Raw genomic sequence first — 25,262 nt, 5'->3', positions numbered from 1 at the left:
AATCTGATTAAAAGCAGCTCTTCTAGCGGAGGTGCCCATACAGGTATTGTTTTACATGTTCTGGTTATAGAAATAAACGTAGATGTGCTTTATAAATCTGTTCTGTTTATTTCTATTTTGTCATTTGGAATTTTAACAAACAATATCAATTTATTATCTAAAATGTCTTTATTTTTCCGCTTTAATCTCGCACATCTCGATATTTTCGCTGCTCACATAATTTTATTATCTGTTGTTTTTATTTTAAATTTTTCTGTTTTCTTAGATAAATAAATAACTTCGTTTGTTCACGGTTTTTTCGGACAACTCTCGTGCATGCGAGAATGGCTTTGGGTTTCCGACGATGCTCGTGCATATGCGTACTAGTAAATGGGTCGTACTTCTAACCTCGAAAAATAAAAGGATTGTTGGGGTTATCATAGTTCTTTCGATATATCATTCTATGTCGAAAATATAATTCAAAATAGTCTCACAATCGTTGCTGCGAAAGATTTATAGCTCCCATTTATTTAAAATAATGCTTTTGCTACGAGTTTCCTTTACGTGTTGTGATATATGATTATATACCAAATGAACAAATAAATGTATAAAGAAAACTATTTAATAAAACGAAAATTAAAAACCAACCGCAAAAATTACAAGCATTATCATTTTTTTTTAAAATATTTAATTTTTTAAGTGTGAAGTATTTGCACAGAGTCCATAATTTTACCAACTCACTTCCTTAGAAACCCGCAAGAGGACCGCCCATTCTAACAATAGCTAGGTCGATAAACCACACAAGTGCACCTTTATAAACGCGACTTGATTTTATTTAAAAGTAAAGCAGATCTACATAACTTGCGCAATGAATACCGTTAGTGTGCTATATATCAAGCTCCCTTCGATTTACCTTGAAGTTGATTTGCCCAGGTTTTGATTTTTAATACTAAATCCTTTGTACAGATCACGGTTAATCCGCCTTCTTGATCTTAATTCTTTAGGCACCCTGTGGAAATGTTTTTTCGTGTGTGTATTTATATTTAACCCAAGGAAGATATGAAATCTTAGGTGAGATGTTTCAAAAAATAATCAGCACGAAATGCATTTTCACTCGATTTAAACACTCTCTCTCTCTCTCTCTCTCTCTCTCTCTCTCTCTCTCTCTCTCTCTCTCTCTCTCTCTTCTTTGAGCACTGGATATATCTGTTATTATAAGAAAATTTTTAAACATATTTATTATAGCATCTTAATGTTAAAGATGAATATGTCTCTCTCTCTTTTCCAGTCTCTTTTTCACTATATGTATCTGTCTGTTAGTTCGTCCTCCTTCCTTCCTTTCCGTCCGTCCGTCCGTTCGCCCGCCCGTTTCTCTCTCTCTCTCTCTCTCTCTCTCTCTCTCTCTCTCTCTCTCTCTCTCTCTCTCATATTAATCATTTGATTTAGTCATTCTGCATTAGAGATTATGAAGAATGGGATGCGGCCCCAGCAAGGATGAGAGCGCACACCCTGTGCGGTCCTCCGACACGTACACTCTGAATCTCTTTGGAGTTTACGAACGTGTCTGGGATTTCCGAGAGACACATGACGTATTTCAGGCTCAGGCGCCGCCTAAATGCATCCAGCTATGGGACGACCCTGTCCTCTGTACCCCCAAAGACTGCCAGTCCTTTCGGGCTAAGGTACGCAGTACACGCAGAATGGTAAACAAACTGTGACTGTGTAGTAGAATTATGGATATCAGTTTCTTGCTGTTAGATTATTTCACCTTAAAGATTTATATTCCACTTTTTTGTCACTTGAATTTGAGCTATAACGATTACCCTAGGTTCATGGTTTTCGATAAGGAGGGTATCCATTTACCAATAACAATTAAATAAAAAGAAAAGAGAGTATCTATTTACCAACAAAACTTAAACAAAAAGAAAGGAGGGTGTCTATTTACCAACAATACTTAAATTAAAAGAAAGGAGGGTATCCATTTACCAATAACAAAATAAAAAGGTTGAATATCTAAAAAATGAAAAATTGAGATCTTCACATACAATAAACCAAAAATTTTTGTGTTTGCTGTTGCAAAAAAGCATTGGATGACAGGTTGGGCTGATTAGAATCGCAACACATTCTTAAGGGGTTCAAAGTATCATAATTTCTTTATTTCTTTATTCTCTTCAGTTAACAAAACTCATTGCAGAAATAATTGCCAAACATTTAATATTGTGTAGCTTTCGCAGGGTCGAATTAGACACAGATCCTCTATTATTTTTATTTCTTTGTATTTAGCTTCTTGTCCAACAGTTACCGATTAAGATTAATGATAATCATGATTTAAGTTGCTATCCATATCATTCTTGTATGCAGGTTTCAACCCCACATGTTTGATAAATGCATGCGCGGATCGCCATCGGGGGGGGGGGGGGGGGGGTCGGTAGATTAATTAATTTATTATATTCACAGAGAAAAATTATTCAAATTATGCCTCCAACAACCCCCTCCCATCCCCCGCAAACTCTATCAGCTTTTGGACCCCCTCCTTGGTCCCTGAAAAATATTCTGGATCCGCGTATGAAATGTTTTCAGAAAAGGAGATATCATGAAAGCAACCATATTATATCATAACGTTCTTCTGAAGAAATCCGAAAGATCATATCTCTTTCCAAATTACATCTATACCGGGTGCTGATAGGCATAGTTTTTATGTAATTATAAAATATGAAAGTTGTTTGCTGTAGATAGAGGGCGTTCACTCTCTGCTGCTCTGTAAGGACCCAGAGAACCCAGACTTTAACCAGGGGGAACTGGACACCAGCTATTTCCTCACTGTCATCGAAAAACTGACGTCACGCACTGACATCATCAAACACGTAAGCCAGACGATGACAATCTTCGCAATCCAAAAGTTTAGAATATAGGCTTGCAAAAAGATATTCAGGATAATTATATAAAAATCATGATATATGAAAACCCATATCGTCGACAAAACAGGTTAATCTGCAGTGTCAAAATGCAGATTTGCCATAAAACAGAATAATCATTGTGATATATTCTGGGGTTAATTTTTCATTTAAATACCTTTTTTAAGACTCATTCAAAACATCATTTGATATGTTTTAGGCCTTTAAAGTCCCCCTTTTCTCATATTCATATACACTCATTTATATTGTTTGACATTATAAAAGAGCAAAAAAGCCGCTACTTTGTAGCGAGCTGTCCAATAGATGTATTTGAACCTATAGTTTTACAAAACATTTCCTGCTTGCAGCTGATACCCAACGACACACTGCGGACCGTCCACAAGAAGGTGGAGGTTTACGTGGGGGTGGTCCACTGCCGGGTGTGGAGGGCAGGCCGCTGGGTCGACATCTTCGTGGACGACTCCGTGCCCTCAGTCGCTAACAGCGGGGGTATACGTCTTCTCTCCTACTGCCACGACAAGGACGAGCTCTGGTTGACGTTTATTGAAAAAGCTTGGGCCAGGTATGGGTGGTGGGATTAACCCGCGTGGAAATATACTAATCATACTTGTATATGAGTATACTAGTACTTGCTTCTATGTTTTACTTAGGCTACGTGTTCGATTTTTTATTCAGACCCTTGAAAAGAGAATCGATTTTTTTTTGCGTTTTTATTCATCAAGATGTACTAGCTTAAAAGAGCATGAATATATAATATGCCTATTTATTGAAAAATATACTTGCTTAAAAGAACATTTATTCATTATGTAAATATTATAATTCATATTGTCTAAAAGTATAGCACTGGAAGAATTTCAGCTAAAAGTCTTACTTTGAATGTTCATTTATTGTCGGTTTTCGTATAATTTTTGCTATGTAGATTTTGGGGAGGGTACTCTAACATAGAGTATGGATATATCCATGACACATACTCCAGTCTGACCGGGGGAATCTATGACGCCATCAATCTGGAAAAGACGCGACTAAAGCCCGGTGATATCTACTTCCGGATCCGGCGTGCGATCTCCCAGGGTGCAATTGTCGGCTGCGCCGTATCTGTGAGTCATCAGAATAATAATTAGTATTATGACAATAGGATGTCGATACGTTAATAGAAAGATATTATGCATGATTAGAAAACATTGCGAACTTATAGATCATAACATTATCGCAAAGTACAGTGATCAGTTGGCATGAAAGCTAAAATATCAAATTTACTAGTTTCAAATGCGGCCTCAAAGTACATATAAACATCGTCTTCGAATATGTACTTATCTAATGAATATCAAATTCCTCATGTTCTTAAATTACATAGAAATGACCAAGCATCTCTAATGGTTTGTCTTACGTATAAGTTTTAGAATCTTTTTAATGCTCCGCTAGAGATATCATTTGCATCCACCTTTGCATTGACGTGCGCTTATCCCTGCCCCGCCTCCTCTTTAACTATAAAATTGCCTTTGCCATTTGGAACCAGTCTATTCTGTTACCCTTAACTTAATATCATCTAATACTTTTATTAGTGACAAAAATAAAAACTGTGTTTTGTGTAATTCTGAGTTCATAGTTGGAACTTTGATTTTCAACCGATGATTAATTAACCAACTACACGTAGTAGTTAATCAATGAATTACGTACAATAGGATGTGCGCAGTTTTGTTATGTTTTTGTTTTTCAGAGGAAGCATGACGGAGTTTACGGTCTGACGGCTGGTGACACTTTCACTATTGAAGACACTTACCAAGTAAAACTTTTATTCAATTCCTGTCAATACCATACCTATTTATTTGTTTGGAAGTTGGTGGTATTTCTAAATATCAATTCTTCCTTTGAAATGCCGAAATTAAAATATCTTTTTAAAGTTGTTGGCAATTACATGCCTTTTTTATACTTTGAAGGTTCATACGCAAAGAGGGAAAGAAATTCATCTTCTACGCATGCGTGATCCTTTGGGATACACGATTTGGAAAGGTCCTTGGAACCAAAAGTGGGTTGTTTTAAACCTCAAAAGTACTAGTTTGCGAAATTTCTTATGTTACTATTATTGAAATTGAGGCTTTAATTGGCCAAGAAGTGATCCATACGGCCATCTTAGATTTTTTGGGAGTTGATTTTGATCAACTCTCCAATGCAGTTATTCTGGCAAACCGAACGTGAAACAGTGTTTGGACCTAAGCACAAATCATCACTTAGTTCTTGAATATAAAAGAAAAATTCGATGTAATGTATGCTGAAGCATTGTTTTTTATGGAAACTTATTCATAAACACTTTGAAAATAGTCAGATTTTATATAATACGAACACTTAATTTAGATATTTTTGTAGTCTCAAGTATTCCTACGCCAGAGTTTAATATATAATAGTCTCGTTCAACCAAACGCTCGGCTGTCTCCGTAAATCTCCGACACAGACAGAGAGGCTCTCTTGCTTGTCGGAGATTAACGGAGACAGCTGAGCGTCTGGTTGAACGAGACATGAGTTCAATATCAATAGTGCTTGGATCCATACAATTTTTAGAATTGTTTCGATTACTAATACATAGTTTGAAATCTATCTTTAAATATTACACAACATGATCCATATGGGGTTTCTCTAAATTCTTGTCTGAAAAGTCTAATTAAAATACATATTATAAAAAAGTGCGTAATTTAAATACAAACTAGAAACTAACTGCCACGCAAGATAAGTTGATTTTAAAATAAATGATAATCAATTAACTCCCGTCAGTACTTCAGTACTTTGATTATTTCTTTTCACTTATTAAATGCTATCTTTTGAAAATAACTCGTAAAACCACTCGCATTCCTTTAAGCTTTTGTGGTCAACGTGTTTTACATGAACAAATTCTCTGTTTTTTAATAGGATTCAAAACTTCAGTAAAAGGTCAAATTAACCAAGAAGCCTAAATTTTTAAAACCAATCATGAGACGTATATGCAAACAAAGTTGCTTAAAACATTGGACTGCTACATATTGACATCTTGGTGGGTTTTTATTTACGTTGCAGCGGCAGCGAGTGGGCGTCTTTGCCGCCGGAACACGACCATATACTGAGCTCTGTCAGCGACCAGGAATTCATCATGGCGTTCCGTGACGTCATTGCCTACATGGAGTATGTCTGTGTGTGTTCCATGACACCGGTGGTCGACCAGGAAAACAACAACAAACCTGTACATTTAAGTAAGTTTTGTTTAAAAAGAGTAAACATTTCATTTTTGCCACAATTAATGGAAATTAAACTGAAACCTCGTATTCCGATCATCAAACGAAAATGATGTGCAGATATAAAATAGCATTATGGTGGAAATATGATTTGGTTATTGTAGGGTTTTGTACACACATATTCGGGGAATGGCGAGGACAGACCGCTGCTGGCAGCAAGAAGCTCTTGGACAACCCCAAATTTTCCTTCACCATTCCAAAGAGTGGTACGTCATCTTGCTGTGAACTGACGTTTGCACTTGTTATTTAACGGAATATTTCACATGCGAATATGATTAAATCCGTCTAAATGACGTACTCTGCAAATATGACAATAATAACAATATACTATTTGAGTTTTCCGTGTAAAAATAAAATGAAAATGTGCATGCTTTAACATGTAGCGGATGAATTGCCATCAGATGTCTTCCACACTGTAATTCCAGTGTTTCCCCTATAAAAAAATAACAATTCACGTTTAAGACATACCAGTTTTACATTTAGTATGTAAATGGCCCTCTCTAGCTTTGATACCTTTTGACAGGTTTCAGTAAGGACCAGAGCCCGGTCAATGTCGGCATCTCCCTTCTCCAGTTCTGTAAGGACCGACTGGATGGCAGGGTCCCCATAACGCTCAGGATGTTCAAGGTAGGAAAACAGCGGGAACATTCAGGATGTTCAAAGTAGAAAAACCACGAACAATCAGGATGTTCAAGGTATACATGTAGAGTAAACAGCTTTCCTTAGGGAAAAAAACTTGGGAGTGTTCAAGGTAGGATAACAGCGTAACCTTAAACACTCGAATGATCAAGGATCACATCTTGTCAACACTCAAGATGTTCACGGTAGGTAAACTGTGTGAACACATAGGAAGTTTAAAGTAGAAAACAGCGTAAACACTCAAGATGTTCAAGGTAAGAACAACATTGTTAGCACACAGGATGTAAAATTTTCTTAAACTTAAAAACGAACACGTTTTCATCAGTCTGTCCTTATGTGCAAAAAAATGAGTTATTTAATCTTGAATCTTAAAGGCTAGACAGCAGAAACAAGGGATGCTGATCGAAGAGATCGGGGAGACATTTGAACAGAACTTTCAGCAGGTCCTGAGGACGATGAAACTGAGGCCGGGGAAGTACATGATCCTCCCCCACACCGCCAAGATGAACACCGAACGTCACTTCCTGATCCGCCTTTATACTGCATTACCCCTCAGGACTATTCAGTATGTGTATATATATATATACATGTAATATCATGCCTGGAAGCAGAGCTTCAATATGAAGCATAATGAAAAAAAATCATGCTTTTAAGGGCAATAAGGGGTTCCATATGAATATAATGAAGTCATACGATGAATAAAAAAAGAAAAAAAAACAATTTTCGTATATTCTATTGCTATGGTGATTTAAAAAAAAGTTTCATCGAAATAAAAAACATGAAGAAGAATCATGTTAGTAAGGAATTTACATATCCTTAAACATACTTCTGTTACTAAATCCATGATAGCTGATACCCACTTATGACTATTTGTTTTCCCTCGGACTGAAATGTCACACTTTCATTGGATTAAACATAGCCCGTGATTGCCTCATATATCTCTATATTTGTTCTGTGAGAAATAATATTAGGCTTCGCCTCGCCATCTATGAGTTTGATCAACCCAATGTCTACCCAAGTTATACTCGTATAACCTGGGTTGGGGCAATTTACGCTTTATAATCCGCGAAGCGGATTATAAAAAAGCGTAAATTGCTCCAACCCAGGTTATACGAGTATAACTTGGGTAGATATTGAGTTCATTCCTTATGATTTAATTTTCTGGAATTTGCTGTACAAATTGAGTCCGTTTTACTTTTAAAAATGATATAAATCTGTTCAAAATTCAAACGTAACGTCAAGTGAATTAGTACGTTGGTGCATTGTGACGTGTCTTGTGACGTGCAACCCAGGTTATACAAATTTAACTAAATTTTTCTATCCAATCAAATGCCGCGTTACAACCATAATTAAATTATATTTCTGTAGTGAGTCAGTAACTAGCCTAATAAGTAATAATATGAAATTGCAACTTAGAATTATTAATCGTGTATTTTTTACGTCTGGATATTCTTTATGCTACATGAAACGCCCAGTGTAGAAAAGTATTGTCTGGATGGGGTTGGGGTCATTAAGTGGAATGGAAAGTCTAGACTTATCTGACTTATTTTTCTTTGAGATCATTAACTCAGCGATTGCTTGAGTACCACTTCCAATTTGGTGAACTTGCGTGAGGTTTATTTTTAACAGATAAGTCTAGTAAGCTTAGATATTGTAACCATTAATCCATTTTTTATTTTTAGGTGGATACCCTCTACTGAGCCTCTGCTATTACTCAAAGAAGACAAACCCTTGACTCTGAAGGACCTAAAATGTACATTAGGTAATAAGGAACTCTTAAAAACAACATTCTAAACTGCATGATCCTTATAGAGTGCGACTACGCCATATTTAAAGATGTTTTGGCGTGTCCCTGTGTATCAAATACATTATTTTCTTTGATCTTGATACCGTCGATTAAAGGTCTTCCGAAAAAAAACAACATTTTAATTCTGAAAGAATATGTTCTTCCTGACTTTAACATTTTGGTTATTTACCGCTTTTTAAAAATTATTTTATATTCCGGCATACAATATGTAAAATAAATAAAATGAATTTTTACGTCATAAAATTTTATTTTTCCCACTGAAAAAATATCGAGTTCGAGGGAGCGTTTCTCTAAAGATAGCATTATAGCACATTGATTTTACAGCGATGCTGTATACTGTGGTTTCATTAATTTTCGTGGGTATCAATTTTCGTGGATTTTCTGAAAACCACAGTTTCAAGGATACGTAATTTCGTGGCCAATAATCCTATCAATACAAAATGTTAGTTGATATTGAACTTCAAAGAACATTTAATTTCGTGGATCAACTTAACAACGAAATCCACGAAAATTGGTATTCAACGAATATTGATGAAACCACAGTATATGTACATGTACCTCTGATTTTAGACTGCTGTGAGGAGGTGTGGGGCAGATGGACAGAGGGGCTCCAGGGAGGCTACATATACGACAGGGACTTCGACCTGAACCCCCAGATCGACATTTCGGTACCCGAGGGGGGAGGTACAGTTTTTTTCAATATTCCTTAATTGTTTGTGTTTATATTCTATCAGCATCCCGTATCGCAGAATTTTATGTTCTATGCAGGTCGTGATTTGTCATGAATACACCCGGTCCAAACCATTCAGTAATCTGCTGTTTAAAAGGTATACATGTATGTTAACAAAAATGTCAATCATTGAATTTACTTTTAGATGAACTAAAACAGGTGATTCGATTCAAAGTACTCAAAGACTGGAATTCAGACGATGCTTGCCTTGGGTTCAGACTGTTCAGGGTAATATCTTGTCGTGCTTGTGCTGTAACTATTACATTATTATCTTAAGAGTTTTTTATAATAAGTTTAGAATTTCAAACACTGTCGTGAATGAACTTTGATTCCAATTCTTTTATCACTACTCAGATAGGACCGGAAGACGCGGTTCCCAAGGAGACACAATGGCTGTACAACAACTGGGAGCACACCGTGAGATGTAGGGACGGATCCATTGAGGGGTGGGAGTGGGATTACCTCGCCCCCACGTTCCTTGTGGAACCGGGCCGGTACTGCGGCATTCTGTACAACGAGAAACCGGGCGGAAGTGACACGGCCTTCTGTATCATGGTGTACTCTGCTGTTCCTTTACAGATCAAGTGAGTGATGTCACATCCTGTATGATATATATTTTCATTGTTCTGTCGGTATTTTTAATGTAGTTTTTTTAATCTAGAAGCTTCATATTTATATTTTGTTTCGATATCATTCTTGAGACATTATTCCACGATAAAATTTTATAACATAAATGATAGGACCTCTATTCACCAGGTAACACAATATTATATCAATAGCGCCGTTTGGGAGGGTAACTGTTGAAATTGACACCCCGAGAAAACCATTGTCAACCGACGCGAAGTTGACAATGGTTTTTGAGGGGTGTCAATTTCAACAGTTACCCTCCAACAGGCACTATTTATTTTATTATACTGAATGTCTTATTTTTAAAGAAAATTTAACTGCTATTATAGAAATGAAGTGAATTCTACGGCGAACCGTACGCGCATAATTTACGCGCATGTAACAATTCGTTGTGTTACCCGTTGCCAAGTGTGTTGCTAACGCTGAGGGTAATATAACAGATTACCAACTGCGTCTAAACCAATCAGATTTCAGTATTTAACATAATTGTATAATAAAATTGTATATTTACATTTACCAAGTATAATTTCCTCTATTTCTTACGGAAAGTTAATTCATAGCTCTGTAGAACAGCCAGACTGAAAATCTACAATTTATCGATTGGTCGAAATCTACAGCGGCTGAAAGAGACAGGACTGAAATATTGACACGCCCTGTTTATTGATTTGTCTGAACCTACAGCGATTTAAGTAAAATCATGACTGCATGAAAAAATCATGATGATGTCAGACTTGATGTCTAACAGGAAACTATTTGGCTGTTTCTTTTAGTTAACGTACTTGTGTATATTAACAGTATTAATTTAGTGAATTTTACTAACTTTTCATAATTAATGTATTAATTAGTTAAAGAAAGATGTTAATATAAACAAAACATTCTTTCTTTAATAATTCATGTGGGTTATGAAGGTAGCGATCATTGCTAATGCGGGTAATGTAATTTTTTCTGTAATGTCGCTACCTTCATATCCCGAATGAATCACCAAAGAAAGCATTTTATTGTTTAAATAGTACCAATATCATTGACGTATATTTACATTTGCAAATACATTTCCTTATATGAACCTATAGAATATCGAAAGCGTTCAATTCTTTATGAAATTTTTCGTGAAGTCACAATGTTCATAGCACGCACTTATCGCTTGTCGCGTGGATTATTGTTAACGCAAAATCTCGGTAATTATAACAGTTCTGAAAGATTTTTCTTTTTCAAACGCAAGTATAAGTAAAAAGCAATGTTAAAAACATCACCGGGATATGAAGTTGGTTGGTACGTGATCAAATCTACTGAGAAGCCCTTCGGGCTTTACAGGATTTAAAAAGTTCACCGGGATATGGAGTTGGTTGGTACGTGATCAAAGCTACCGAGAAGCCCTTTGGGCTTCACAGGAATTGATCACGTGACCAACCAACTTTATATCCCGGTGAACTTCTTAAATTGCTGTTTATTTCTTAAATATCCAAAATATGCCAAGAAAGTGTCACGAATTCATCATTATGCTCATGTACATTTGCAGAGGCTACAACTTGGGTAACTGAAAAAAGGAGCTGTTGAGCAATAAACATAACGAAGCAGAAATGGCCCCCCTCCGAATTATTTAGGAATCTGGTCTTACGAGGACGAGGAATAATAAACGATGTAAAAACACAGTGAGACGCTGACTAACGCGGTATCCCCAGCCAGTATACTGAAGGAAATCCCAGAAAAACTTCTCCGTTTGAAGCAAACAATCTGTGCGGGAAAAAAAAAATTGGTCAAAATGATGGGCATTATATAATATATATGTAAATGAAGAACATTAGATCGATGTCCATGTGTATCTGTATTATTATTCATACTCAGACACCCTACTACAAGCGTGAACAACAACTGGGTACATTTTTAAATATTTGTCATATAAATTTGCTCTATACATTTTAAATTGTAAGATTAATCTTATAATATTAAACTTATACAATGTATGTAATTTAAACTTAGAGATACTTGTATCATATTCAGTCAGTTGGCTTTACATGTACACGTTTGTATACCGGTCATATATATACGCTCCTTGTAAAATTGACGTGTCCCACCAATACATGTATCATTAAAGGGTTCACGTCTGACATACATGTATAACATATAGGAAGGCAATATGACTGTGTGTTTTCAGCAACTGGAAAACGACAAAAATACTTCACTCTTGTAAACATGCGAGCCAGGACACTAAGATAGCAAATGTGACTTGCATTTCCGGAAGATCGTATGGTATAGACCTATGCAGTCAGTTTGAATTTTAAGTACATGTGTGTGTAAATATATTTTTAAAAGACTCGCTATCATCTTTATTTAACTGTTCAGGAAAATGAAAGTACGAAAACTTCATGAATTTCGCTCTTACTCACTAAATTTCGTTTATCCTATTGATTGAAAATCTATACTTACAAATTAAGGCATTTTGCAAATAAACTACAAAATGCCTGCACCAGAGTACCTGCTTACATCTTTGGTATTTCAACACATGGGTGATGATGTCCGTAAGGTATAATTGAATTTTAACTAATAGGTTATTATTGTGAAATTAATCAAAAACCTACCTTCATTTTCGATAAACAAGCCCAAAATAGCAAAAATGAGAGAAAGGTGGTGGACACGCTTTGGCAGATCAAAGACAGGGAAATAATATTGAATAGTTACGTAAACAGTAAATACATTTATTAGAAACTTACCAGGATTACACATAGAAGTTAAGATTTGACAAATGTTGAATAAATGAAAGAAGGCAATTCGTTTCTTGAGTGGGTGATTTTAGTTTTGTTTTGATAGATAGAAGCTAGCGCTTCGCGACCTCTAGAGAAAGAATGGAATAGAACTTTCCAGAACGGGGTAACCAAGAACGAGGTTTGACTAATTAACGTCTTGGCGAAAAGTGTCCGACGATTATTTCAGCTTGCCCCGGGGGGGGGGGGGAGGTGTTGAAGTATATTTTTGTTATCTTTTTTAATGTTATTTAAAGAAATTAGAATTTTACAGGGAGGGGGCGGACCTCCTAACCCCTCTCTAGATCCGCGCATGAAGAAAAAATTCGGACACAATATGTACGGGAAAAAAATATGATTCAACATTATTGCATAATGTCATTCATTTGTTACGTATTAATTCCCGCGCTCGCGCGGGTTATCATCTAGTATGATATAATTTTAGAGTGGAATTTATATAGATATTGTTACACACCCAAGCGATTTGTGTCGCGAATATCCAAATAAATAAAATTACGGTTTTCCGTCACTTCCTGTAATTGAGTTGATCTTCCTAAGTGTAGTGAATTATAAATTTTGAATTTTCATCCTTAAAGTGTCATCTGTTTTTTACACTTTATTCATTTATATTAATAAAAAAAAAGATCTTAACCGTTTTCCACGCACTGCATGGTATATGCACCGAACCATCATTTATATCATCTGTAAAAAGTAAAAATAAACTTACTCATTGTTTGCTTGTGTTTTTGTTTTTAAATATAAGTAAATAAAAGTATAGTGAAAGTGAGAGTTGCATGATGAGATATCTAAGATGCAACCACAACCAGAGAAACAAAATGTATAAAAAAAACTACATGTAATATTTGACTAAGAAAGCAAATATCTAATTAAGAATATAAAAGAAGCATCAGAATTTAATCTGTTACACATGCAAATATGGATTGAATTCGTCTTAAAATTGTCGAATATTTCAAAACTTTCATTGATAGCATGTTATCACGTACCGGGTATCTAAACGATTATTATGCACATGTTTTTTTGTTTATCATATGTAACACGATAAGCCACAATCAACAAGCATCTCTGAAATAATACATAATTGATGAAAGCGAAAGAAGCAAGATATTCAAAATAGCAGCAAACATCCTTTGAATTGCTCAGCATATTTCAACTGCATTATCTTTTTTTTAGAAAGTATGACAAAAATGTTGAACTAAATATTATTCACTTCCAAGATAAAAAAAAATAACAAACTTTCCTCAAAAAGTGAAACTTTTACTTTTGACATATCATCACGGACAAATAAACTAGCTATCCAGCATACTTATCATCACAGACAAATAAACAGGATTTATAGATACAATATATAAATCAATTTTGTGTATAGAATTAGAAATCAGCCCTATACAAGGCTTGTGTTTTTTAAAAAAAAAAATTAAAATTGAATGGAAAAGAGACAAAAATTCTGTCTGAAAACTTCTAAAAGAAAACTTGCTTTATCTACCATTAATAGTGCCTTGAATAATATATAGTATACAGGACAGATTCTGGTTAAAGAAATACATTCTCCAACTAAAACTTTCAAATTCTGACATAAAGCCAACTGTCAAAAATATTATCACAACACTTGCGATGCAATATACAGTTTCATCTTGACAACCAAACGTAAATAAACACCAACCTATAACATTCAAAACATAATAAACACATGTAACATAACACAAAATTGCTTTAATTAATATATGTATTGGACACTCCATCATTAAATAAGACTAGAAATCCAAGTCTCAGGGATAAAAAATAAGAATAATGAAGTGAATGACCCCAAAAAACTTGAGGTACTGTGAGCAAGTTCAGATTGATACATGTACCCCCCGCTAAGATAAAAATCATAATGCGTGTATTTTTCCAATTATAGAAAATATTGGATGAATCTATTTCACCGTCCATTTTCTATAAATAACAACTGCTCTATTTTTTGAAAACTGTTGGTCATAAGCAACATTTGTGTGAAGTAAGAACATTCAATCCTTCTCCATAAGAAAGATAATGACCGGACACGAATTTTGCACTTTTTCTGCCAGTGACCTTGCCCTTGCCCAAATGACCTTGGGTCAAGGTAATGACACACCCTTTGGTCCTAAGCAATATTTGTTAGAACATTCAATTTTTCTCCATAAGAAAGACAATGACCGGACACGAATTTTGCACTATTTTTCCCAACGACCTTGACCTTGCCCAAATGACCTTGGATCAAGGTCATGACACACCCTTACGTCAAAAGGAATCTTTGTGTGAAGTAAGAATTTCCAATAATTCTCCATAAGAAAGATATGGACCGTACACGAATTTTATATTTTTTCTTACAGTGACCTTGACCTTGCCCGAATGACCTTTGGTCAAGGTAATGACACACCCTTAGGTCATAAGCAATATTTGTGTGAAGTTAGAACCTTCAATATTTCACCATAAGAAAGATATGGACCGGACACGATTGCACAGACAGACTGACAGACGGACGGACAGACGGACAAGGTGATTCCTATATACCCCCCCCCCCCCACAAACTTCGTTTGCGGGGGGTATAAAAATACATTTATACATTCTATCATGCATTTCTTGAAGTTTGTAAGCAGAGGCGTTGGACAACCTTACTGGTGGCAATAGAATTAAACTTTAAGAATAAAATATTAACTTATTTGGGATAATTATTCAAAAGATAATTTTAAATTCTTATTTCATGCATATTCACGCACGCAACACTAGTACTGACAAAGTATTTCATATTTTCCGGATTATATTCTTCGAGATCAGGTAACAATTTAACTGAATTTAGATTATCCTTATTTCTAAAATAAATATCTTTCAGCAAGATAATTTTTTTTCTATTTTCATGAAATTTTCGAACGTAATTGGCATCTTTTTTTTCCTCCCTTAGACGATTCAATGATCTTCCGCAATGCTCTAGGTAGAAAATGTTGTCACAAACTGATTCTGCAATTTTCTTTAAACTTTGCATGCATTCTTTGCTCTTCGTTGACAGTTGGTTGAGATATTCAGCTTTCTGCTTTTCAAGATGTTGAAGAATTTTTGCATACAACATTTCGGCACGTTCGCATAATTCAACAGATTTTTCTTCAATATCTGAGATATTCTTTACCACATTTACTTTAATAACTGTCAATTCCGTTTCAATATCTCCTATTTCACCGCAAAAGTTATTGAAATCCTTCGTTCGCAACTCCTCAGCTATTTCCGAAACATTTTTAATATCGTTACATTCTTTATGTGCAGTACAGACACAAGTTGCGCAACATGGAAGCGAATGGTATTCACAGTAATATTTTATGTTTTCTTCAGAATGGGCAAGACAAGACCTTACAGCTTCCGTCACAATGGGAGTTTTCTTTAACTCTTCTAATAGGAACAGCTTGTGATCTTTTGTAAAATTGAACCTTCTATGGAACTTCACACACATATCACAAAGTTTGTCCTCGCACATCAAGCAATACTGTTTTGCTTCAACCTCCTCTCCCTCTCTTTTACAGGCATCACATAGTTTGTCCCCTGTAATTTTTGCTATTTTACTTACTTTATCATTGGTCGGGAAATCATTTGCCCAATTGCTTGGCGTAACTGAAATGTTTTCAGATGGAATAAAATCTCGACAGAGGGGACAGCGAAATCCAACCGGTGCCATCTTAGACTTGCACGAAGACTGTATATGGGTTGATAAACATTCGCAACAAAACGAATGGGAACACGGTAGACATTTTGGCGATTTAAATTCGTCAAGGCAAATGGGACACTTTGTAAAATCCTGACAGGAAGAAAGTTCGTTCTTTACCTCATCACAAGATTCCATTGTACTTTTTTTAGAACGGACCATATTGGTAGTTTTCTCTCTTTAAGATTAATTCATTTTCGCAAATAAGTATAAAATGTTCCAGGTCTTCCGAGGAAAACAGCAGCGCCTTTCAAACTACATTAAGAACTGTGTTTCTTCAGTTGAGATTTTTTTTGGGGGGGGGGGGGGGCTGGAGAGGTTTCCGGTACCTCACACGAACATATCTTCTTAACCAGTGCAAATGCACAATAATACAACATCTAATTTTATCTTGATAAATCGACAGTATTAATCAAAGGAATTTTATAGCCACATAGCAGCCGTTTACGAGTTCAGTACGTGGTACCCCTTTTTCTTCAGTGATGATTGTTTTGTAATCTTAACAAAGATAACACCCCTTTTAATAAATCTGGAAGGTTCATTTACTTTTTTTTACCGATAAAACAAGGTCTTTCTTATGTTTGCGATTTCAAGATACAAATTGAAAGGACATTTATTTATGAAATGTTAGCATTCAACTATCCAGCAATTCATTTAAAGTAACTATTCTCCGATATTAAATTGGGGAGGGGCACAAAGTCGGCAAGACAAGCCTAAGGGATAACTGATAATAAATAGTTGATTTCCTTTCAACAATATAATTCAAGAAAAGTAGTGCTCAACGAGTAATGATGAAATATTCTTCAACAAATGGTGTGTTCATAGAGTTTATACATCTATAAAGAAAAGGCAAATTTCAAGAAAGCCAATGAATGTTTGGTTTTTAATCCAAGAGAAAACCCTGGAATTCCAAGCAAGCCCAAAAAATGTATGACCATTAATCTCATGAAAAACCAACAAAAAAGCCACTTAAATTGTGTGTATGTTGTATTTCTGGAAGGTCGTTTGTGGCAAACCCTTAAATTGCATGCTTAACATTCAAGCACTTGTGTATTACAAATATGAAAAATCCGTTTCGGAAAAAAACGATAAAGTTAATATCAAAATGATGAGAAAGGGGGAAATACAATGACTAACATTTTGAACTTTGCAAAATACGCTATAATACTCAAGTTCTTTTAATTCTAAAATAAATTATTGATGACTAACAGGATTGATAGTTGCATAAGATTGATAACATTATCGAAACTGTAACAAAGGAAGCATGTTATAATTCTAAATGAAAGTTGAGAAAGATATAAAAAGGAATGTATATGAGGAGTTTTCATCAGTCTTTGACACAGATCAACTATATACTGGATACATGGATGGGTATTTGCAATGTAGCATCATTCTTAGTAACCTGAATATTTTATCCTGCAATAAATATTTGAAGTGTGTCTGTCAATAGCTACTGTAAACGTATTGTATTTGGCGTGTACGATATTTGGCGGAATTTGGTTTTCGAAGAAGTTGGCGTGGATTTCAATTAGCACATTCCTGAATGTGACTATTCTTATACATAGATGTATGACATTTAGCGATGTACTTGATTTAGCGGAGGGCCGCATTTCGCCAAAAGCGCTAAATAGAATACACCGCCAAATGTAGTACGTTTACAGTATTTAATAGCATCATAAAGTCTTTTTCAAATATAAACACAACCGACGGATCTTAAGTTATTTTTATTATTTTAGCTTCGTTGATTACAAAATGACACGAAATATTGACATGATCGAACTTTGTATCATTCTTGTAAGTTCTCACATCAACTTTATAAATGTATAAAACTAGAACATAAGATCGTATGGTCTAAAACAATGACAGTTATTACCACTGTGCCTAATGGTCAGCTGTGAGTCGTGAAATAAATACCAAACACGTGAGTTTTAAGATCATATATTTAACTCCAGCATCAGCATAATTTTAACAAGAAGAGCTTTTTGTAAAATTAAATAGTAATTCGATGGCAATCGTCTTTTTTTGCATAAATTATCATTTGGTCAAAGTGCTCAAATTCTGTGCTGAAAACAAAGAATATATAAATTATACTATTTTAAACAAACACAGAATCTTTTTTTAAACCGGTTTCTGAATTCCCTGTCGAAAAATCCATAAATAAAGGGATTAACAACATTGCTGAAAAGATAAAAATTGTCAAAAAACACCAGAAGTACACAAATTCGTTCTTCTTGGTTGAGAAAGAAATATCTGTCCCTGTTGAAATAGATATCCAAAATCAGTTTGGGCGTGAAGCAGAGAATATTGAGGACAGACATCAGGATGAACATCCAGGACAGCCTATTGTTTGTGATAAAGGTTGTTATGGATCGGGCCGTCAGCTGTTTGACCAATTTTGGCCTTGGTCTTTTATTTTTCACAATCTGGTCGTTGCGCATTGAATCTGAGCTCAGCGAAACACTCTCTTCGTCTTTGACATACGGCTTGGATATTAATTCTTTGCCTCGTTGATGTATTTGCCTTCCAACAATAATATACAAAACTGCAATAACAGAGCTCCAAATGAACGAATTAACAGTAAGCAAATAAAGGTAAAAATTTGAGCCGAGAGTATCTTCGTATTTTTCGTCTGTTCCACACACGTAGGCAACCGCTGTTTGGTTCGGACCCACGTCAAGCCTAACCTCAGCGAGTCCAACAAAAAAGTATTTAGGGACTGATGTCCCCAACACAAACAATCCTGTTGTTGTCAGAATAACCAGTTTTTGCCTTGTTGTCAGACGTTTAGCGTGCGGTTTGCAGATCAAAAAGTAACGATGAACAGCAATGGCAAAATACAAAACACCGGAAATTATAACCAAAAAAAGACCGATGAATCTGTTTACTTTGCAACTAACCTCGTTCTCTTCGGAGAAATAGAGAGGTTGGCTGATCTCGTCATTTAATTCAACCCCACCATTATAGAGAAGTGTTATAAGATCACTAAAAGCTAGAAACGGTATGAATAGCCTTCCAGAAGTAAACACATTCTTCATGTCCCTTAAGTACACTATGATTACAGAAACATTACCCAGTGTTCCGATCAAAATGTAGAGAATTAAAAGCACCGAATTGTATAAGTTTCGATGGACGATGTCCTCTTTTAATAAATGGAATGTGGCGTTATCCATTTGTACAATCGACACAAAGAACGTTCAAAATTAAATTGACAGCTAGCCAATTAGCCTCAGAAGGAAGTGAGAGAAAATTTAACAGCGGATGCACATGTAAACAGTAGGCACCTATTGTGAGCTTTTATCACACGAGTAATTACTTTGCTCACCAACATACTATGGAATATCCAAACAGGATGTTAAAAAACAGTACAAAGCCGATGAGTTATATACAAGTATTATACATTTATATATAAATATAGTTATCAAACAAAAAATCCCAAAATATTTGTTTACAAGCATTAACTATGTCAAGCGAGATGTTTGTCTGTGCATTACACATAAGATATTATGTTCAGTATTTTACTTGAATATATTAATAAAATTCATATAATTATGATTTTTGTGCTTATGCATACTTCAATCAAGCCTTCGAGTCTGTTTTGCACATCAGATTTGTGGGAAAAAATTCTGTATGAAATACACTTTCACAACTGAATTTTATTTTAAATAGATTGACTAAACATTCTTCAAATTATGTAAATATTTTTCGATGGCATTGATAGTAGCGTAAAAGGGCGGGAGAGAGGATGTGAGAGAAAGCCAAGGTTCTTTGAGAAAACCCATGAGTCTTAGCTGGCGACCATCCTACCTTTCTCATTTAACTACTGCTGATAACAAAAATCAAACTTTCATTGCAGGGTGAGAAGCGAGTGTATCGTTTTCTAAATCCTTTTTCTTGCATGCGCAACTTGGATACCCCAATATATTGTAGCAATGGTGAACACACTTTACTGTCCTTTAAGTAGCCCTGATCATATGAAGTTATGTTTGAAAGAGTTAAATCACTTACTGTATTAAGTGACGACAAGAGCATACACAAGATTTCTTGGTTTTAATGGGTTCCTTTGAGAAATAAGATCAAGTGCCGTCGGTATATTTTTCTCTATCTAGTACAAGTGTAAAGGACGGCTTAAACAGGCACTATATTTCTTTAAACCAAGTTTTGTCTCTTCATGCAGTTGTCAAAACTATGATGATGATTTAGAAAGCTGTATAAAATTATTATATATCTTTTAAAAGGTCATTAATATATATCTAAAAATTGAATGAAATTGAAATGTCAAAGTGATCTAAAAAAAAAAATTAGGTAGAGTTGCTGACGAAAATGATTATTATTCTGTTATAAAGTCGGTTGACCTGAAAGCTTCGATAATATTGGATTTACTTTATATCAATTGAACATGTTCTCTATCTGAGAAGAAACACTCTATACAAGTACTTCTATGGCACTCGAAAAATCTAAAGGTTCTTTGGCATATTTCCACCTTCACCATTAAAAAAATATTTTTATAATTTTATGCACATTTATTTGCATCAAAGAAGCACGCAGTTGTAAATAACAAAGGGCAACAACTCTTTTAAACCTTTTACTCTAATAACGCAATGTTTATTCATGATAACAACAACGTTTACCACTTCACAGTTATACATTAGGGACATGCAGCAAACTGAAAGTTCAAGAAATAGAGGAAGTATTATCATTTTCATAATTAGACAGTAAGGTAACCAAAATCAGAGGATATGACATGCACATCAAAGTAAGAATAGGAAAAGCCAGTACATCAATTACGAGGGCTCGAGGGCTGTGGCCATTTTTTGACTGTTAATTCAATCTCCATTAGAAGATGATTTCATCATCAGCTGTATACAGCAAATGGCCGAGTAAAAACCGAAACGAAGACTTTTGGAGGAAAACAACTCAACACCTCACTGAGCTTGAATTTAGAAAAATGAGATGGCGATGAAATGCAGGCTACACCCGACAGACACTGTAATGGAACCCGTATTGGAATTTTTTTTGTCTTACCTGATCTACATGTTTTAGTAAATTGAATATAACCTCCTTTTGTCAAATGCTTTATAAACTTACTTAAAAATGCATTGGCATAAACGGCAAAATGTATCTTATTTTCCTTAATTTTCTGATGATGTGTTCTGGAGGGTTTTTTTCCGCGTTATGATAGTCACAAAGTAATGTTTTTGTTTTCATTGCCAGCTACTAAGGCCCATTCATTAGGTTGAAAAGTATTTTAGCTACTCCGGAATCATATTTATCCCTGGAGGTCAATGTTTGTGGGTAGCAAAAATGTTCATGTTTCATAGAGACGTAATTTCGGTTGAGTAAGTTCTTATTTATATTTATATACTAATCAGATGCTTGTATATATGTTCGTGTGCACTTTAATTCGTGGGCAAGGGTTATCATCAAAAGCCACGAACATTGGTTCTCCGCGAAAATGATGATTCCAAAGTATGCGTTGTTGCAAAGAATTAGATTTTAGCAGGCAAAATGGACCATAAACCTAAGGTAAACTTTATGCTCGCAAAGATGGCAGTGTACATGTAATTAATCAAGTAGACAGTAAATCAACGAACTCTCTTTCCTTCCTTTTGACATTGAACGGATATCAAACAATTGATATCTTGTCCACAGCGGAAATATAACTCCTAAAAGGAGGTTTTAAAATATCCGTACATCCGTCGTATTTATTGGCGAATACGATGAAGAAAACGAAACGCACAGAGACTCTTGCGTAAAAGAGACCATACAATTTGCGAAATATAACTTGATTCGGGCGAGTTGAAGGACATTGATTCTAAGCGAATTACTAATTACCGTAACAAAGGAATTTCTTCATAACCATTGATGATCTTTTTATGGACTTGAGTTGTAAGAAGAGATTCTATTTCAATTGGTAAACCATAAACATCACAAGTTTTGTATCTTTTTTCTATTGCTATGCCATAAGATAAAGGAAAGTCGCTGAACTACGGAAACTACACAGGTTGTTCCCTAGCTGCAAAACTTCAAAACTACACTTCCGGACTATCAGAAAGGGATATCATGAACGTTTCGGACGAACACGACTTCCTTCGTTTAAACGAGGAATACATCAGGATAAACATACCGAACATATTTATCAGCGTATTCTATTTTCTTTTCGGAGTCAGTGGGAATTCGTGTGTGTTGCTAGTCTACTGTCTGTGTGTTAAGCGGCGACACAACCGACACTACATTCCATTTCTTGCTCTCGTTGATCTCTTGTCCTGTCTGATGAACAGTTCATGGGAAATTATGTTTGATATGCAACCTTTAACATACAACGATAACTTTGGATGTAAATGGATACGTTTCCTAGGTAACGCTTTAGTAATCAGCTCGGGATTGCTACTGGTAGTCATTGCTTTGCAAAGGTTTATGCTTGTCTGTCGGCCATTACACCATCCGTCCTCGAAGAGAACAAAAAATATCATCGTTTCTGTGGCGCTTTTGTTTGCATTGTCTGTTTCGTCTCCGAAGTTTATTTTCACCGGAATCACCGAAGTCAAGACGCGGGACGTAAGATTCACTGGAACAGTATGTGGTATTCTTGACGAATACTCCAATACTACCAGTTTACTAGTGTACGATATAATATTGAGACTAGTGGGTGGAGTATGCTATATCTCTTTAATCGTACTGTACTTCTTTGTGGTCAGAGCCATTTATATTCGAAACAGAAAGCTATCCCAAACTCATAATAAAACTGGTCGAATATTGCGTGAATATTCCAACACTAATAGCAACGCGGGGGCTCAACAGTCGAGTCCAAAGAGTTCCGAAAATGTGTCTGGAAATAGAGAGCAGAGGGACTCCGATGCATCCACAAATAGCAGGAGCAGAAAAACCATTGCTTCACATCGGTTTTCGATTATGTTCTTTGTGATTACTCTTATTCTGTTAATTACCATCTCGCCACGGCTTGCTATAGAGTCCATGGAAGCAATGGACAAAAACTTTGCAGCCAATTTTTCAGATACACAAATTGTTCTAAAGGGTTTTTTCGAGAATCTATATATATTAAATGGGGTTATAAATCCAATGATCTATGGATATTTTGACCGAGAATTCCGCATTGTCCTAAAGAAGAAACTATGTGGAATCTAAGATTTTACAATTAAATTTTTACAATTAAGATTTTAAGTACCTCTTGTTAGACGAAGAATGATGTTTTGTTTAAACATAAATTTCCTATAGCATCAATATAAAACATCTTTTGAAATCTCGAAGCGTCATTAAAGCTTTATTTTCGAATTTTACAGCATAACTATCCATATGTGTCCTATATATTATCTTATTCTATAATTGATTGTCCATTGTGATAAATGTGTCGCAATAAATATGATATGACAAAGTGAACTGCGTTTGTTTATTTTCATGATTGAACTTCCTTGATCTAATAATGCATCATTATCATTTATTGTATTTTTCGTATTTAATTGAAATATCGTGCTTTCATTGGCTTATACGTGTCACATGACCGTATTATCCAAGCAATGCCCAACGCAGAACACTTTAAGATGTTTCATTTGTGGCGATTTTTTGTCTATATTTATCCTTTAAAGGACATATCGCATGTTTCTAAAGTATACGACATTTTACATTTTTTGGCTTCCTTGTGTATCTAATAGTTTGTTGACGGTATAAAAGCGGTAATTAGCCATAATATCAATTTAAATTATAGCCCCGATCGTTTAAAAACTCGTTAATTAGATAGCGTGTCACGTGGTACAGTGACGTCACATGCGACCTTCTTCGAACAGCTGATTGTAAACAAATTGTAGGATTAGCATTATCTTCTTTAAATTTTGACATTCATTCACCATGTAAGTTATTTTTTTTTACATGCTGACTAAATTAAAAGAATCTTATTATTCAGTCGTACATGTTTGAGCCACCAGTACTGATAAAATACGATGATATAGCCGAAGAAGCGACGATGAAGTCGGCAATAACGATCAAATTTATCTACGTGTAAACATTGTAAACACAACTTAGTAAGGATTGTAGCTCAAATAAATCTGATAAAGGTGTTTATTTATTAAAATCTACAACAGTCTTGGTTTTTGGCGTTCCTAACGACTCAGAATGTTCATTATTGTAAAACTGTGGTGCACAAGAAGTTTGTTTCTTCGGCAGTAAGTGATCACGACTTTCTAAGGTTGTTTACTCTATATTACACTGGATTATAAAAGTAAGCAAGAACGTTTTCCTTAATTATTGTTTATTTCTGTAAGATCCCATCTCCGTATTTTTTTTATCCATGTACGTATAAATGTATATCAACAAACTTTGTCTATTTCTTTCTTAAACAATCAATATCGACAACTCGATCCATGACTTCTCCCACAAAAAATAAAACTCATAGAAATCTCACCTCCCGTACTAAAATTATGATTTCTGCAGAGGTGAGCTACATGTATGAATGAAGAAATCATGTATACAAAACCAATGCATATTTGAACGTATAGTTTAACAATAAGAAAAAGAAAACAGCTAATGAAGCGAGGCGGTATCCAAAATGGCGTCCCCTCTCGTTATTTTTCTCCGATGAACTTGCGTTTTGTACACAGGCCCCTTTGCATAAACTTTTCTTTTTTTCTTTTTTGAGAAATGAATAAGATTTATTTATGAAACTATAATTACAAAAATGTACCATATAATTAATAATATATGAATTGAATGTTTATTTATAAATCCTCTCGTCGACAGATAGACCCCTATTTGTCAAAGGATTTCCGCATACTTTCGTAAGGGAAACTTAAACAAACAACAGTTCAAATCCCCATTTTCGGTGGCTAAAT

General features: G+C 35.1%; 2 protein-coding genes across 3 annotated transcripts; one reads left to right on the top strand and one right to left on the bottom strand.

Annotated features, from left to right (window-relative positions):
• Positions 1 to 854: 854 nt before the first annotated feature.
• LOC128164283 (calpain-1 catalytic subunit-like) lies at positions 855 to 13,416 on the top strand. Of its 2 annotated transcripts, none has more exons than XM_052828056.1 (16): positions 855 to 1,050; positions 1,440 to 1,661; positions 2,712 to 2,843; positions 3,242 to 3,456; positions 3,814 to 3,991; positions 4,612 to 4,677; positions 4,832 to 4,920; positions 5,940 to 6,112; positions 6,259 to 6,360; positions 6,678 to 6,781; positions 7,168 to 7,358; positions 8,476 to 8,555; positions 9,171 to 9,284; positions 9,476 to 9,558; positions 9,685 to 9,914; positions 11,474 to 13,416. In XM_052828056.1, exons 2-16 carry the CDS (start codon positions 1,452 to 1,454, stop codon positions 11,493 to 11,495), a joined length of 1,989 nt encoding a protein of 662 aa, XP_052684016.1. In that variant the 5' UTR covers positions 855 to 1,050; positions 1,440 to 1,451; the 3' UTR covers positions 11,496 to 13,416. The 2 variants fall into 2 exon arrangements, with proteins under 2 accessions (XP_052684016.1, XP_052684017.1); XM_052828057.1 differs by having other exon boundaries at positions 1,426 to 1,661.
• A 240-nt stretch (positions 13,417 to 13,656) lies between these two features.
• LOC128163648 (tripartite motif-containing protein 45-like) lies at positions 13,657 to 16,709 on the bottom strand. Its single transcript, XM_052827271.1, has one exon. It carries the CDS (start codon positions 16,582 to 16,584, stop codon positions 15,421 to 15,423), a length of 1,164 nt encoding a protein of 387 aa, XP_052683231.1. The 5' UTR covers positions 16,585 to 16,709; the 3' UTR covers positions 13,657 to 15,420.
• Between the last annotated feature and the right edge of the window lie 8,553 nt (positions 16,710 to 25,262).

This window comes from Crassostrea angulata, chromosome 9 (genome assembly GCF_025612915.1).
Source record: "Crassostrea angulata isolate pt1a10 chromosome 9, ASM2561291v2, whole genome shotgun sequence".
NCBI classification, from domain to species: domain Eukaryota; kingdom Metazoa; phylum Mollusca; class Bivalvia; order Ostreida; family Ostreidae; genus Magallana; species Magallana angulata.
This window is presented reverse-complemented; position numbering and strand designations above follow the sequence as displayed.